The sequence below is a fragment of the Nelusetta ayraudi genome, unplaced genomic scaffold, assembly GCF_046127955.1.
Source record: "Nelusetta ayraudi isolate G7.1 ecotype Tasmania unplaced genomic scaffold, CSIRO-AGI_Nayr_v1 ptg000205l, whole genome shotgun sequence".
Classification (NCBI taxonomy): domain Eukaryota; kingdom Metazoa; phylum Chordata; class Actinopteri; order Tetraodontiformes; family Monacanthidae; genus Nelusetta; species Nelusetta ayraudi.
Genome location: NW_027466254.1, coordinates 192,501 through 205,593, shown reverse-complemented (window position 1 = coordinate 205,593; position 13,093 = coordinate 192,501). Strand labels below are relative to the sequence as shown.

At 47.6% G+C, this 13,093-nt stretch overlaps 1 protein-coding gene across 3 annotated transcripts in view; it reads right to left on the bottom strand.

Annotated features, from left to right (window-relative positions):
• Nucleotides 1-3,346: 3,346 nt before the first annotated feature.
• dennd1b (DENN/MADD domain containing 1B) overlaps nucleotides 3,347-13,093 on the bottom strand; it is a 113,609-nt gene continuing 103,862 nt past the window's right edge. For all 3 annotated transcript variants that reach the window (XM_076015961.1, XM_076015962.1, XM_076015963.1), the window contains 3 exons: nucleotides 6,136-6,221; nucleotides 5,507-5,726; nucleotides 3,347-4,767 (listed from right to left, as the gene is read on the bottom strand). In XM_076015961.1, coding sequence (XP_075872076.1) covers nucleotides 3,934-4,767; nucleotides 5,507-5,726; nucleotides 6,136-6,221 — 1,140 coding nt within the window. In that variant the 3' untranslated portion in view covers nucleotides 3,347-3,933. The remainder of the gene's footprint in view (nucleotides 4,768-5,506; nucleotides 5,727-6,135; nucleotides 6,222-13,093) is intronic.

Sequence of the window (13,093 nt, the reverse complement as noted above, 5' to 3'; positions counted from 1 at the left end):
TGATGATCTCACTGGATCGTACCTCAGTCTGAGCTGCTACATATTCTTTCATCTCCCGCCTTGGAATTTGTTAAATTGAAGACATCTCACGGCGATGAAAGGTTTCCACCGTGTTGGGCTCGTCTATATTTGCACAACTTGCCTGCTGCAAACACTGAAATGCACATTCGCCGAAGACAAACGCTTGATCACGGTTGGCCGGGATCTGTGCAAACTGGGCCGAAGATCATAAAGCTTTTCGTTCCACCTTTTTTTTCTCTTTTTTTTCTTCTTCTTTTTTTTTTTTTTTACAGTAGTCGATCGATCAAGTACTTCCTTGTTTCATCTAACGTAACCAGAGTTGAAATGCTTCCTTTGCTTAAAGCAAAAACACAAGGCAGGATGACACCGGACTCCACCATGAAGAGAGAGGAAGAAAAACCAAGAACGGGCAACACTTTATGTTCCAGTTCTTGTAATAAGCATTACTCGATAGGTAATAAGCACCCTATGAGATGCTTATTAACATTAGTAAGCATTAAGGCGCTTGGAATAAGTATCAGTGAAGAGGTAACGAGCACCCTGTCACGCCTCATGCAACAATTAAACTATTCTGGCCGTCTTTGGAACAGTTGTGTTGTGCAGTTTTGTTTTGTTTTTCCCCCCAATTTCATCGGGTCAAAGTCAATTTTAGTCATTAATAAATATGTAATAAGCCTTTTATTAGCCATCATAAGGCATCGTTCTCGTTTGAGATCAGATCGCTGCGAAAAGCATAATCAACTGTTCACAAGTATTAAAACGGTGTTACTAACGTTTATTAACGTTAAAAAGCCTCTTATGGGTACTTACTAACTACTACAACTAATGCTTATTACAAGAACTGTAACATAAAGCGTTACCCAAAAAAAGCAATAAAAACAAGGCAAGATGTGTGTGTGTGTGTGTGTGTGTGTGTGTGTGTGTGTGAGTGTGTGTTGTAGAAAACAGAAGAGCTCCACTACAGCTCCAACTGATGGACATTCTGAATACTGAAATGACAAATTAATGAATTAACACCGGCAGAACAGAGCACGGCTGCAAGACCGAAACTGAATTATTAGCACCCACACACACACACACGCACACCCACACACACACGCACGCACAGGTACACACATGCAGCTACAACAAGAAGCACTGTACCGCGTACAAATACAAGCGTCAGTCCCGCGGTTTCCACGGCGAAGGTGTTGAACGTCCGTCCCTGCAGCCGGAGGGGCTACACGTCACCTCCGCTACTTTACAATTGTTTTGTTTTTTTTCAAAAATAAAAAAATCTGAAACATTCAAATAGTAGGTGTCATTTTTCTTTTTTTTTTTGTCTGTTCAACCTATCGTACATCAACAGTTATATATTTATATATATATATATATATTATTCACGTAATATAAACTCAAGCCAGCAAAAATACACGTCTATTATTCAGTGGAAAATAATTCTGCATCCGTAAGAAATCAACGAGAGAACCTCCTCTGACAGATGTTTTCTTTTTTTTTTTCTTTTTTTTTTTTTCAAAGAAAAAAAATCGACAAAATGAGAAAAATTATACAAGTTATAACCTACTAGTACAACAACAACAACAAAAAGTACCTTGTTAAGAAAAGAGCTATACACCTGGCAGCGGAGAGAACCGCCTGAGTGAGTCCGGCTGAGCTGCACGCAGCTCTAACTTCTAAACAAAACTGCTACTTAACAAAAAACAAACCAATAAAAAAAAGAAGAAAAAAGAAGAAAAAAAGACAAGACAGAAAAGTACCCCGGTTCATTTCAGGTCAGTTTTTAGCTTGAAGAAAAAAAATAAAGAAAAAAACAAAAAAAAAAACCCAAAAGGTTTTTAGCATCTGTTTATCATGTAAGTACCACAATATTCCTGGCTGGGATTGGAGGTGGTCTCAAACCGTTGCATAAACATCTTGTCTTCTAATACTGTCTGCTCCGCTGGGCGGTCATTCTCATTGTAAGGCACGCCATTCACTCCAAGCCGTCGACAACTCCCAAAGACACACCTCACAGAGCTCACACCGTCAATATAACACTCTCTCTCCATATTTGGACGCACAGAAATGTCTGATAGGAAACTAGAGGGATTTTCACGACTCACCTCAAGTCTTTCCCGCTGAAGAAAAGTGACCAGTTTAAGAATCTTTGCATAGTAAATACATGTTTGTGTTTTTTTCTTTTTTCTTTTTTTTTAGACGCGTTTACACCACTGAACAAGGCCGGTGCAGAGACCCCCCCCCACCCCCTGCCCCCCCTCCCCATCTTCTCTGGGGCTGGATGGGGGTGTGTACCGGAGACCAATTGGAGGGCTTTTAGAAGCACGCCAAAGACTTTATGAGCCAATCGTTAACGCAGAGCAGCACTCAAAAAGTGGAGAAATGGCCGCTATTAAAGTGCCACGGCGGCTGGCGTCGGGCGTAAATCACCGCAACAACAAACCATAAAGGTAATAATCCACACACAAGCCCAGGGGGGGGGGTGGCGGGGTGGGGGGGGAAGAAAAAGAAAAGGCTTTCTTCTTTTTCTCCGGAGCTGCGGCGGCAGAGCGGGGGGCGGGGGGGGGGGGGCACGTCTCTCCACGGGAGAGTCTGCCAGTCAAAGCCATTCTTCATTCACCCACCCCCCCCACCCCACCAGAGCATCTGCGACCAGAGGGGGCGCTCTCTGAGGAGAGCTGTATTGCTTCATTACAGGGCGACTGCAAAACTGCTGCCGTATACACATATATGTACATGTATGTATACAACCATGTACATATATATGTACAAATAACCATATGTGTATATATATATATATATATATATATATGCATGTGTATATATGTATGTATATATATGTATATATATATATATATATATATATATATATATGAACACATGCATGTATGTACATACATGTATATATATATTTGTACATATACTGAGGGTGGCAGCTGAACGTGTTTCGTGACAAGGACAAAAACCCCAACACTACCACGACAGCACCGGGGTGATGGATGAGCGGTGATGGCTGGTGATCATTGGACAGGGAGGATATCAGAGGGAGGGAGGGGGGGGGGGGGGGTTAAAACAAAAAGAACCTGCTATGGAATTGATAGAGTGGGAAGACTCCGTCAGTAACACGAGCCACATGTCCGCGTTAAGGCATTGTGATGAGAAAAATGTGTCATTGGTTCCACGGGAGTGGACCCGCTTTGGCTCCCGGGGGGGGGGGGGGGGGGGTTGCTAACGTGGTGAATGTACGCTGTGCTTAAGCAGACCCGCTTCCCTCCTTCGTCCTAAAAACAAGAACACATTTTCCTCTTCTCTTGCCCCCCCCCCCCCCAACACGTAGTTCACTGTGAGCACGATTGAGCTTTTCTGTGGTTGAGTTCAAACCCCCGTGCCGTGTTTGAATGACACTAAAGACTCTGAATCTGTTTTACTTACAGTTAATAATTGCATTGGGGGAGATTCTTTAAATGAAATCGATCGGTTAAATTCTGACATTGTGTGTGTGTGTGTATACGTATGTATAGACATACATATATACATATTTATATGTATATGTGTCTATATATGTGTGTGTGTGTGTGTATATATATATACACACACACACACACATATATAGACACACCTCTAAGCACATATATGTCATGTATTAAGAGTGTATTGTGTTGTGTGACTCTTCCTGTCTCTTGCTCTGCTGTTCTGACTCTGTGTGTTCACACTTTGCTTGCGGCCACGTCGGCTTAGTTTTGCGAGTCCCTCCTGGCGCTCCAGTGTAAAAAAAACAAAACAAACAAGCAAACAAACAAAATAAAAGATCCAGGAAGCTCTGTGGAGCTCCTCGCCGATGGGCGAAGCTCTATTTCAGTCCAACACGCCGCCGCCGCCGCCGCCGCCGCGTCCCTCTGTCCCCCCCACCCGCCGCTACAACTTGTCGGTGGTGTTCCCCTGCACCTGGGCGTGGCCGCTGTTGCAGTGAACCTGTGAGAGCTGCAGGCCGGTGCCCAGGACGGAGCCCAGGCAACACATGGACTCAATCTCCTCCAGGAGGCCTTGATCCTGCGGCCCCACCCCCGCCCCTGCCGCCCCCGCCGAGCCTTTGGTCTGACCGAGGCACAGGCCGAAGCCCATCAGCCCCTCCTTGGTCGCCTCCTTCTCCCAGGGCACGTGCATGGCCGACGGGCCGCTCCTGCTCGGGGCCTCCTGCGGGCTCCGGCTGCCCTGCATCTGCAGCAGCGCCTTCTCCTGGTACTGCTTCACCGTCTCCTTGGACAGCACCTTCCTCCTCAGGATGCTGGTGGAGGAGGTGGTGGGGGGTGTGCCGTGGTTCTGTGCCGGCGGGGGCTCCGAGCCGGCTTGAGGGTCCGAGATGGTTCTAGAGCGGCCAGCCGCCGGCGCCGGAGAGCAGCTAGTTTCAGAGGTGCTGCGGGGGTGGGGCGGCGGCGGTGGCGGCGGCGGCGGTGGCGTGGCCACAGGTGTGACCCTGTGGGACATCAAGGGCGAGCAGGAGTAGCGGTCGGCGGGCTGTCGCCCCGCCGGAGGTAGAAGGTGAGGGTCCGGGGCGTCGGGGTCCTGGTCCCGAGCTCTCCTGGGGGCCTTCAGGCTGCTCTTGCTGGGCTGCCGGCGGGGGGACGGGGGGAGGTGCTTCCCGTGCAGCGCGCTGTCGTCCTGGCCCATGTTCCAGCCGCCGGGCTCGGCCCCCCCGGCGGAGCCGCTCTCCTCTGCCGCCGTCGTGGTGGAACAGCTGGAGGTCGCAGCCTTGATTCCCCAGAGACAGGAAATGCCACATCATAAACACCAGGAAGTGGAGCCAGAGCATGTGTACGATTGTCTGCTGCTGCTGCTGCGCCATTTAGGGCCGGAAAGAACTTTGCAGCGAGAAAAAAAAAAAAAATTATAATAATAATAAAAAAAAAAAAGGGTTCCTGTGTCTTGAGATACATCGTTGTGTCATTTAGTAAGAGTGGAGTTTGTTCCAGTCGAGGGGAAACAGTGAGTGGTGGGTTGACCGTTGTCACGGTGGCCAGAGGGAAACAGCTGCACTTTAGAGTTTGGTGCTGTGTGTTCATGGTAAGAGAGGTTTCTGAATCTAAACCAAAGACCATGAACACTTTGGAAATAATTTAGAGCCACTCGATGTTTAAAAACTAATAATAAAAATGATGATAATAATAACAAAGAAATCAAATCCAATCAAAGACAAATGCAGCTGCGCTGACAACTATTGTCACTAATAATAATTTAGGGACATGTTTTAATGCATACAAGTATTTGTATTGTATTGTATTGGCTATGCGTGCATGGAAGTATGTATAGGAATGTTTATTTCTGTAATTTGTATTGAAATTGAAACAAAATGATGAAATTGACGCCGCTTGTCTTAGGACATTTTCTAAATAACACAACAGAGGCGAGGCCCTTCCTGAACTCCCCCCCCCCCCCTAAAAACACAGCAGCCACAGTTCAGACCAGGCTTGACACTTGATTGATTGCGTACCGGACTGTAGTCCAGATCCTCCATGGACCGGAAGAAATCCAGACTCTTGGCGGCGCTCAGTTTGCCCTGCTCCAACGCCGAGGTGTTCAGGGAGTCCAGGATCTCCTCCAGCAGGTTCATCTGGCCCGAGCGGGACGCGTCCTTGTCCAGCTCCAGAGAGTAGGAGTCGTCGCTGTCCTCGATGTAGGAGGGCACGTCGCCGCTGTCCTCTGAGGAGATCCTGTAGCCAAAAACACTGGGTCAATATTCAACATATGCCTATAATAATTATTATTATTATTATCATTATCATCATCATTATTATTATTGTTATTATTATTTCCCAGAGAAACGATAGCAGCAGTGACAGTCACTATCCCAACTCTGTCGCAGGTGCTGTTTACCGTTGCGCCCACTGGGGGGCAGTGTTACCATGAGCTAAAAAAGACCGATTACTTTGAACCGGTGGGGAAAAAAAAAGTTCAATTTCAGTCAGCCGTCGTATGTTCTCACATCCCAACACTGCCAGGCGCGCATATGTGAAACGGCGTAAGTGCTGTACGTCTCTCCGGTGGCGAATCATTGTTTGAAAAGAAAAAAAAAAAAGAAAAAGAAAAAAGAAAACCTGCCATAAACACAGTCGTACTCACTTGCTGGCGCTGTCCAGCTCGTCGTCGTCGAGCCCGTAGCAGAGGTCTCGAGGGCCCATGCTCACGGCGTACTTGTTGAAGTTTTGCTGTTAATGAGAACACAGAGATGTGGATGTGGTGCCGCACGTCATTAAGAGGAAGTGCATCTTGGAAACGCGACAGAGAGAAGATGCAGGTCTGTGTCTGCTCGCCTTTTTTTTTTTTTTTTTTTTTTAATGAGTCTGGACTCTTAGAGTTTAGAATAAATTTGTCAAATTTGGCTCTGGGGATGTAGAGGGGGGGAAAAAATAATAATTAAAAAAAAAAAAAAAAAAAAAAAAAATCTTTAAAGCGTCCTGCAGTGTTTTATCAAACCCATCATTATATGGGGACCACACGCTACTTATGCAGACGCGCGGCGGAGACACGGCGAACTACATTAATCATTTGCATTACACAGGCCGGCGCGTGTGATTGTGTTTGTCATTGCGGCGCGCCCAATGATCAGCGTCTGTCTGTGTGCGTGCGTGCAGTACTGGTGTGGGTTGTCTTGACGCGGCGGCGGGTTTTTTACTGAGCCACCTGTGTACCGTGTTTAATGGGCAGGTTAAAGAAGAGACAGCAGCTTCACAGAGCAGGGCAGGACTCTCCCCAGGGGAGCCCGAATGTGCCCCGGGCCACTTATTAACATGCCTTCCACCACCACACGCACATGGTCCCTCTCTCTCCTCACTTACTGTATGTTAACACTCATTTACAGCACGCAACGCTGCCACACACTTCCTGCGTGTGTGTGTGTCTCTGTGTGTGTCTGTGTGTGTGTGTGTTTCTCCTTCTCCTCCTTCCCCTTCTTCTCCGTCTCCGTCTTCTTGTTTAATATCACGCCTCGTCCCAATCCTCTCCGGATTCTAATCAGCCAAACATTAGCAGCGCCGACCGACGCTCCCAGACGACGCTCCCCAATTTAAATTGTACGTCGACACATTAATGCCTCTGTTAAGTATATGCTCAGAGGTTAACAGCGTGGCGCTCAGGATTGGAGAAAAGGAGAACAAATAACTTAGCGGTGAGGAGGAAAAGTTGTCTCTGCTCGGCGGCAACCAGTGTTGTTGGGTTTTCTCCGTAAGAGTAGTCCAACTACTGACTACTCCTTTAAAAAGTAATCTAATTACTCCTTTGACTACCTGCTTCATGGGCAACCCAATTCCTCATTACTTTAAAGTTGAGAACGTCTTGTTTCCTGCACATAACGCACAAACGAACCACAATATTCTTTGAGCTAGACGAGGCAAACTCAAAATAATGCTATTTGTATTTCCAGCCACAAACGCAATCAGGTTGTTTTTTTTGTTTTTTTTTTCTTCTGCCGCCGCCATGCTTGTTTTGGTGCCGTAGCATGCACGGCTGCATCAGCAACCTGCGACATCATTGTTTTCGGTTGTTCCTCTAAATTGCAGACATTTTGTGGATAAGATATTTTGAGCTGGCAAAAATATTTCAGAAAAGTTGTGCAATCCTTACTTGATAAAGTAATGATGATAGAATTACCAGTATTGCCACAGCAATCCCGTTGCATTACTCCGTTACTTAAAAAGTAGTTTCATTACAGTAGTGGATTACTTAGTAACAGATTACTCGCCAAACACTGGAGGCAACGGACATTGTTGAATAGACGCAACGCAATCAAAGAGTTTTGAGTTTTGTTGAAAATGACTTGAGTTGCTTTGACAATTGGAACCTGGGACTTTGAGAACATACTTTAAAGTCCCAAGAGCGTTGATTGTTGATGTACTTGGGGAACTCTATCTAGGCCCAAAGGTCTCAACACGAGTGCCGAATAATCTGGGGACATTGGACCTTTTGTCACGGTCCTCCTGAGAACGTGGCACCCAAAGCCATTTTCCCATTATTTTCCCCGTTAATCTGAGGAACACGGGGGTCACGGGATTAAAGGACCGAGAGCACATCCGAGATCGAAGGCAGTCGGAAGTGATCTTAAAGTTTTCTTGTAGTTTTTTTCCCCTTCGTTATAGCCCCACCTCCTCTTTTCCATTGATCTTTTCTGTAGCTCACGCCGACGTTCCCACATTATTAAACAAAGTGTCATTGACATGACTTTGGCATCTCGGTGTTGCGCGAGCGTGTGCCTGCCCCTGTGTGTGTGTGTGTGTGTGATGTTTTGCGTTAGCGGCAGAGGGCGAATGACAGGCAGGAAGCCGAGGACTCTTGAGGCCACGAGCTAATCACACAAGCCAACGCAGAAAGGTGAAAGGAATCAATGGAAAAGGGAAGGAAGTAAATATCCAGAGGTGAGGCCAGTTTCCTCAGAGCCCCCAAAGAATGATGGGAATTGGGGTGCGTGCATGTGTGTGTGTGTGCGTGCGTGCGTGCGTGTCGGAACAGGGAACCAAGCTGGTCTTGATTAGCCAACCGAGTGCCAGCCAGACAGGCGGAATGTAACGTGTGGCAGGCCTGGTCTCATTTAGGACCTGTGTTTTTGGTTCGAGCAACACACTCACACACAGGCAGTCACACGCACAGACACACAGGCAGTCACACGCACACACACACCCTGTTACAAAAAAAAAAAAAAGAACACAAAGAGTTAAAGTGCCATTTTCTCCATAAAAGTCAGCGCAGGAGATGTGTGCAGTAGCCACTTAAAGCCTCTCGGCCGCGGCGCTAAACACGAACACATGTGGCGGCGCCGCTGATTGGCCGAGCCGCTCCCCTTCCCTGGTAGCTCGGAGCTATAATGAAAGAGATTTCAGAGAGAGGCTCGGGCCTGGGATCCCTATACAGCCTTTAATGGATTCCTGTGTCAGGGCCGTAAATCTGCAGGGCCGGGGCCCGACGTGCCAGCCAGCCAGCCGGGCCAGCCGGGCGGAGCGACATGCACCTGCAGGACACTCGGACCCGGGCGGCGCGGCGCTCCGGACACAGACGGCCCTCGGAAGCGAGGGGCGGGGGGGGGAGAAAAACGGAAAGCAAACCCGAGCGGTTGCAAAAAAAAAAAAGAGCTGTGTTATGGGACACGGGTGTGTGTGTGTGTGTGTGTGTGTGTGTGTGTGTGTGTGTGTGTGGGGGGGGGGGGGGGGCTCTCTCTCTCTCTCTCTCTCTCTCTCTCTCTCTCTCTGCCGTCTAGGTGTTTATTAAAGCAAGGTGAAAGCAAACACGAGCAGACACAGGTCACAAAAAGCGAGCGAGGCCCCTCTGATCTCGGTTACAGCTCTGGTGCCGTCGTCTAGCAGAGGAAGTTCCACGGGGAGCACTAAATGGATGGCACCCCCACTTCACCGCTTTATCAATTTGTCACCCCCCACACCCCACACCCCCCACCCCCCCAATCCCCTCCACCACGCCGTGACCCCTTTGCTTTCGCCGCTTAGGAGGAAACCGCTCCGCTACAAAACGCACCTCTTTTGGGTTTTTTTTCTTTTGTGTGCGACAGCAGCGCAGCGGAGAAACTGAGGTTATCATTATTATTATTATTATTATCATATGACGAGGATCTCTTTCTTCTTCGTCTCCTCTTTTTTTCAAGTGGCCTCGTCTGGAAATGTTGGATGTAAAGTGTGCGTTGCGTGTGCGTGTCAAGTATTTTTACTTTTTTTTGTTGCCAACATTATATTCCTGTCTTCAAAAGGCGTCAGAGTCAACAACAGCCGCTAAATCCCAGGACTAAAATTAGACGCAGTGTACATTGGCGAGGGTGGAAGGGGGTGGGGGCGAGAAAGAGAAAACAACAAAAAAAATTTTTTTGACTGCTCAAATGCAGACATTTACACAAAGATAGTCTCCAGTCAATGTCTGAGGTAAAAAATAAATAAATAAATAAAAATAAAATACAGAAATAATTAAAAAAAAAAAAGCAAAGCGTGACAGGCCTGCCGCTGCCGCTGCCGCCGCCGCCGTCCTCTGCCTCGCCTCCAGGACTGACAGGACAGTGGCAGAGCGCCGGGCGGCACAACAGCAACATTACCATGGCCCTACTCCTTCATTAGCTCCTGGCTGTCAGCTAATGGCTCGCTGAAAGAGCCCAGGCTGAGGGCTGTGAACGGTGCCTCTCCCGCCACGGCTCCCCGTTTCCTCCCGCCGTCAATCTGCAGCCGCTGACAGATGTCACACTTCCTGTCTGTCTGTCTGTCTGTCTGTCTGCCTGCCTGCCTGCCTGCCTGCCTGCCTGCCTCCCTCCACAAGTGAGACGGCAGAGAACACTGGGGGGCGGGGCGGCGGGGGGCAGATAGGAGGAAGAAGGCAGGAAAACGGTCCGGATATTTCAGAAAGATTATTTGGCTTTGGTTTTATGAGCGGTCGGAAAAAAAGAGCGGTGTTTTGCTGAGAGAACCGGGTGTTTAAATGAGAACCTTTGATTTGTAAAGGTGAGGCGGTGTCTTTTGTCTTTGTATGGACCCAATATAGAGGCAGGTGCTCTTGGAGAACGCATGAAGCAAATAAAAGTTCCATATTTGTGCTTGTTTTTTCAAGGATCCCCCCCCCCCCAATTTGTTTTTAAATTGGAATTTTAAAAAGTTAAAAAAAGAAAATCCTAATGGCAGAACAGATGCAAACACGCACACACACACACACACACACACACACACACACACACACACACACACACACTCACATACATGTCCAGCTTTTTTTTCTTCCTTCACAATGTTGTTATTCATGCAATCAGTGGTGCTAAAACATATATATGTATATATATATATGTATAAAAATATATTTGTGTGTGCATATATATCTGCATATATATATACATATATATTTAAACAAATCCTCAATCCATGTAAAAAAAAAAAAAAAGAAAAAAAAGTGTGTTTAACTGTCGAGGTTATGAGAGGAAAAGTGTCATGAACACACATTGCAGTGAGAATCTCTCTTCCCCCCTGCGTGACCAGTTGAGCAGAACACGCCTGGCTCTCTGTAACGCGGCCAAACACTAGTGGACTGTAATAGCCAGGCTTTACGTTGTATAATTCATATGGTATTTCAGAGTGGGCACTGATCTCATAGCTTGGCAGCGTACGCAAAGAGATGCCGGCGAAACGCAAACAAACCTTGGGGAGAGGCAGCGCCGCCGCAGAGGCACGGCCAAGTGTGCGTGTGCGTGTGCGTGTGCGTGCGCGTCAGCCTGTTTAAGAGCCGGCCGCCTCAAAAAAAAAAAAAAAAAGGAGGGAGAACGGGGGAGAAAAAAGGGGAAGGGGAAAGAAAAGGGAAAAGGAAAGAGGAGCGTTTGAGGCGAGATCCACTTGCTTGGCCCGTCCAACTGGCTGTTGCTGAAAGCCCACTTCTGTCGTGCTTGAAACGGAGAGTCGTATAAAAGCAGGGAAATGTGCATTACGCTCATTCTTTCAGACCACACTCAACTTGCACTCTCAGATATATAAATAAATAAAACGTACACGAATGAATACATAAATAAATAAATAAATAAATAAACAGATAGATAGATAAATAAATAAATAAAAGAACCAGGTGTCTCGGTGGCCGGCGGGGTGCAGTACCGGGAGGCGACCAGGAGATGGCACTTTGGCTTCAGCGGAGGAAGCCCATTGCGGTCTTCTGAGGAGGCTGGGAGAAGGTAAGGCAGCGGAGCGGAGACTACAAACACGTACAAATACCCATGAAAAGACACGCAGGCAAACAGCGCGGACAGAGGCTGTGTTCTCACAATGAGCGGTGTGATCCTCCTTCCCGCAGGAAAGTCTTCCAAAAGGAATTTTTAGACGCCCCCGAAACCCTTTTGTGAGGGGCTCTCCTTTCACATCCGAAAAAGACTTTAAAAATTCAGTTTGACGGACTAAATTATGAATGAGTCATTATTAATCTTTACACGTATGCACTGGCATACAGCCCGCAGTGGATACGCTTTACATTTGCCTGATGTCTTTGCAAGGACGGACTGCACCGGACGCCTCCCCGTGTGAGGAGCGCGAGTTCGAGCGATAACACAATCAACTGGAAAGGCACTGGTGCTGCTTCGTCAGCTTGCTGGCACACATTGGAGACGAAGGACAAGCACGGGCCGTTCCATCAGGGAAAAGCCTCCAATGAGGCGCCACCGTCACTTCATATTTGAACAATATCCTACAGATTCAAACAAGTCTTCCCAGCATCCCACTGGCAAACACTTGCTGGTGTCCACTCACTGTGAGGCCGGCGCCGTCCTGCGGGTTTGGCCTCACCAGGTGAGCGAGGGCCGAGGCCGAGGCCCCGGGCCCGGGCCACACGCCTGCTGGCTGTCACCGTCCAGAACACGGCGTCAACCTCTGCTCTCTCAGCAGCTGTCACTCTGCGGCTGCCAACCAGAGGAGGTGGAGGTGGAGGAGGAGGTGGAGGAGGGGCGGTGGGGAGGGGGGGAAATACTGCTGAGGAGGCACCGGATGGACCCAGGGAAACGGCCGAGATCCACACACACACACGCATTTATTTTATCCATTCGCAGAGGCTCCTTTTTTTTTTTTATTTTTTTTATTTTTTTTATTTTGGTAAACCCTGAAAAAACAGCAAACGCAGGCAGGCGGCAGAACAATGGCTGTTGTTTGCTGCATGAGACGAGAAGTCAGCAGTCCAAGTCGGCCTTGTGTTTGTCAAACGAAAGGATTACTCCTACATTCTTAATCAACAAGCTCCCCGAACAGAACAAATCAGCCACGCTGCCAGGTACGGATGATTTCTTTTTTCCCCCTCCTCTCTCTCTCACACACACACACACAAATGACAGTCGACTTTTCATTTGGTGCAATGTGTTGGCTGATCAAATACAAGACAAATTTCATAACTCAGATTATTCTGCTGTGATTAATTATATATATATATATATATAAATTTTAAAAAATGTACTCCAGGATCATCTGCTTCTTTTTCCAAGGACAGACAAAGAGGAGTAAGCACAGAAGGAAAAAAAAAAAAAAAAAAAAAAACAAGATTAAAGAAATGTGCCAGCGTGTTTTTTTCCCCCCCTCCTCCT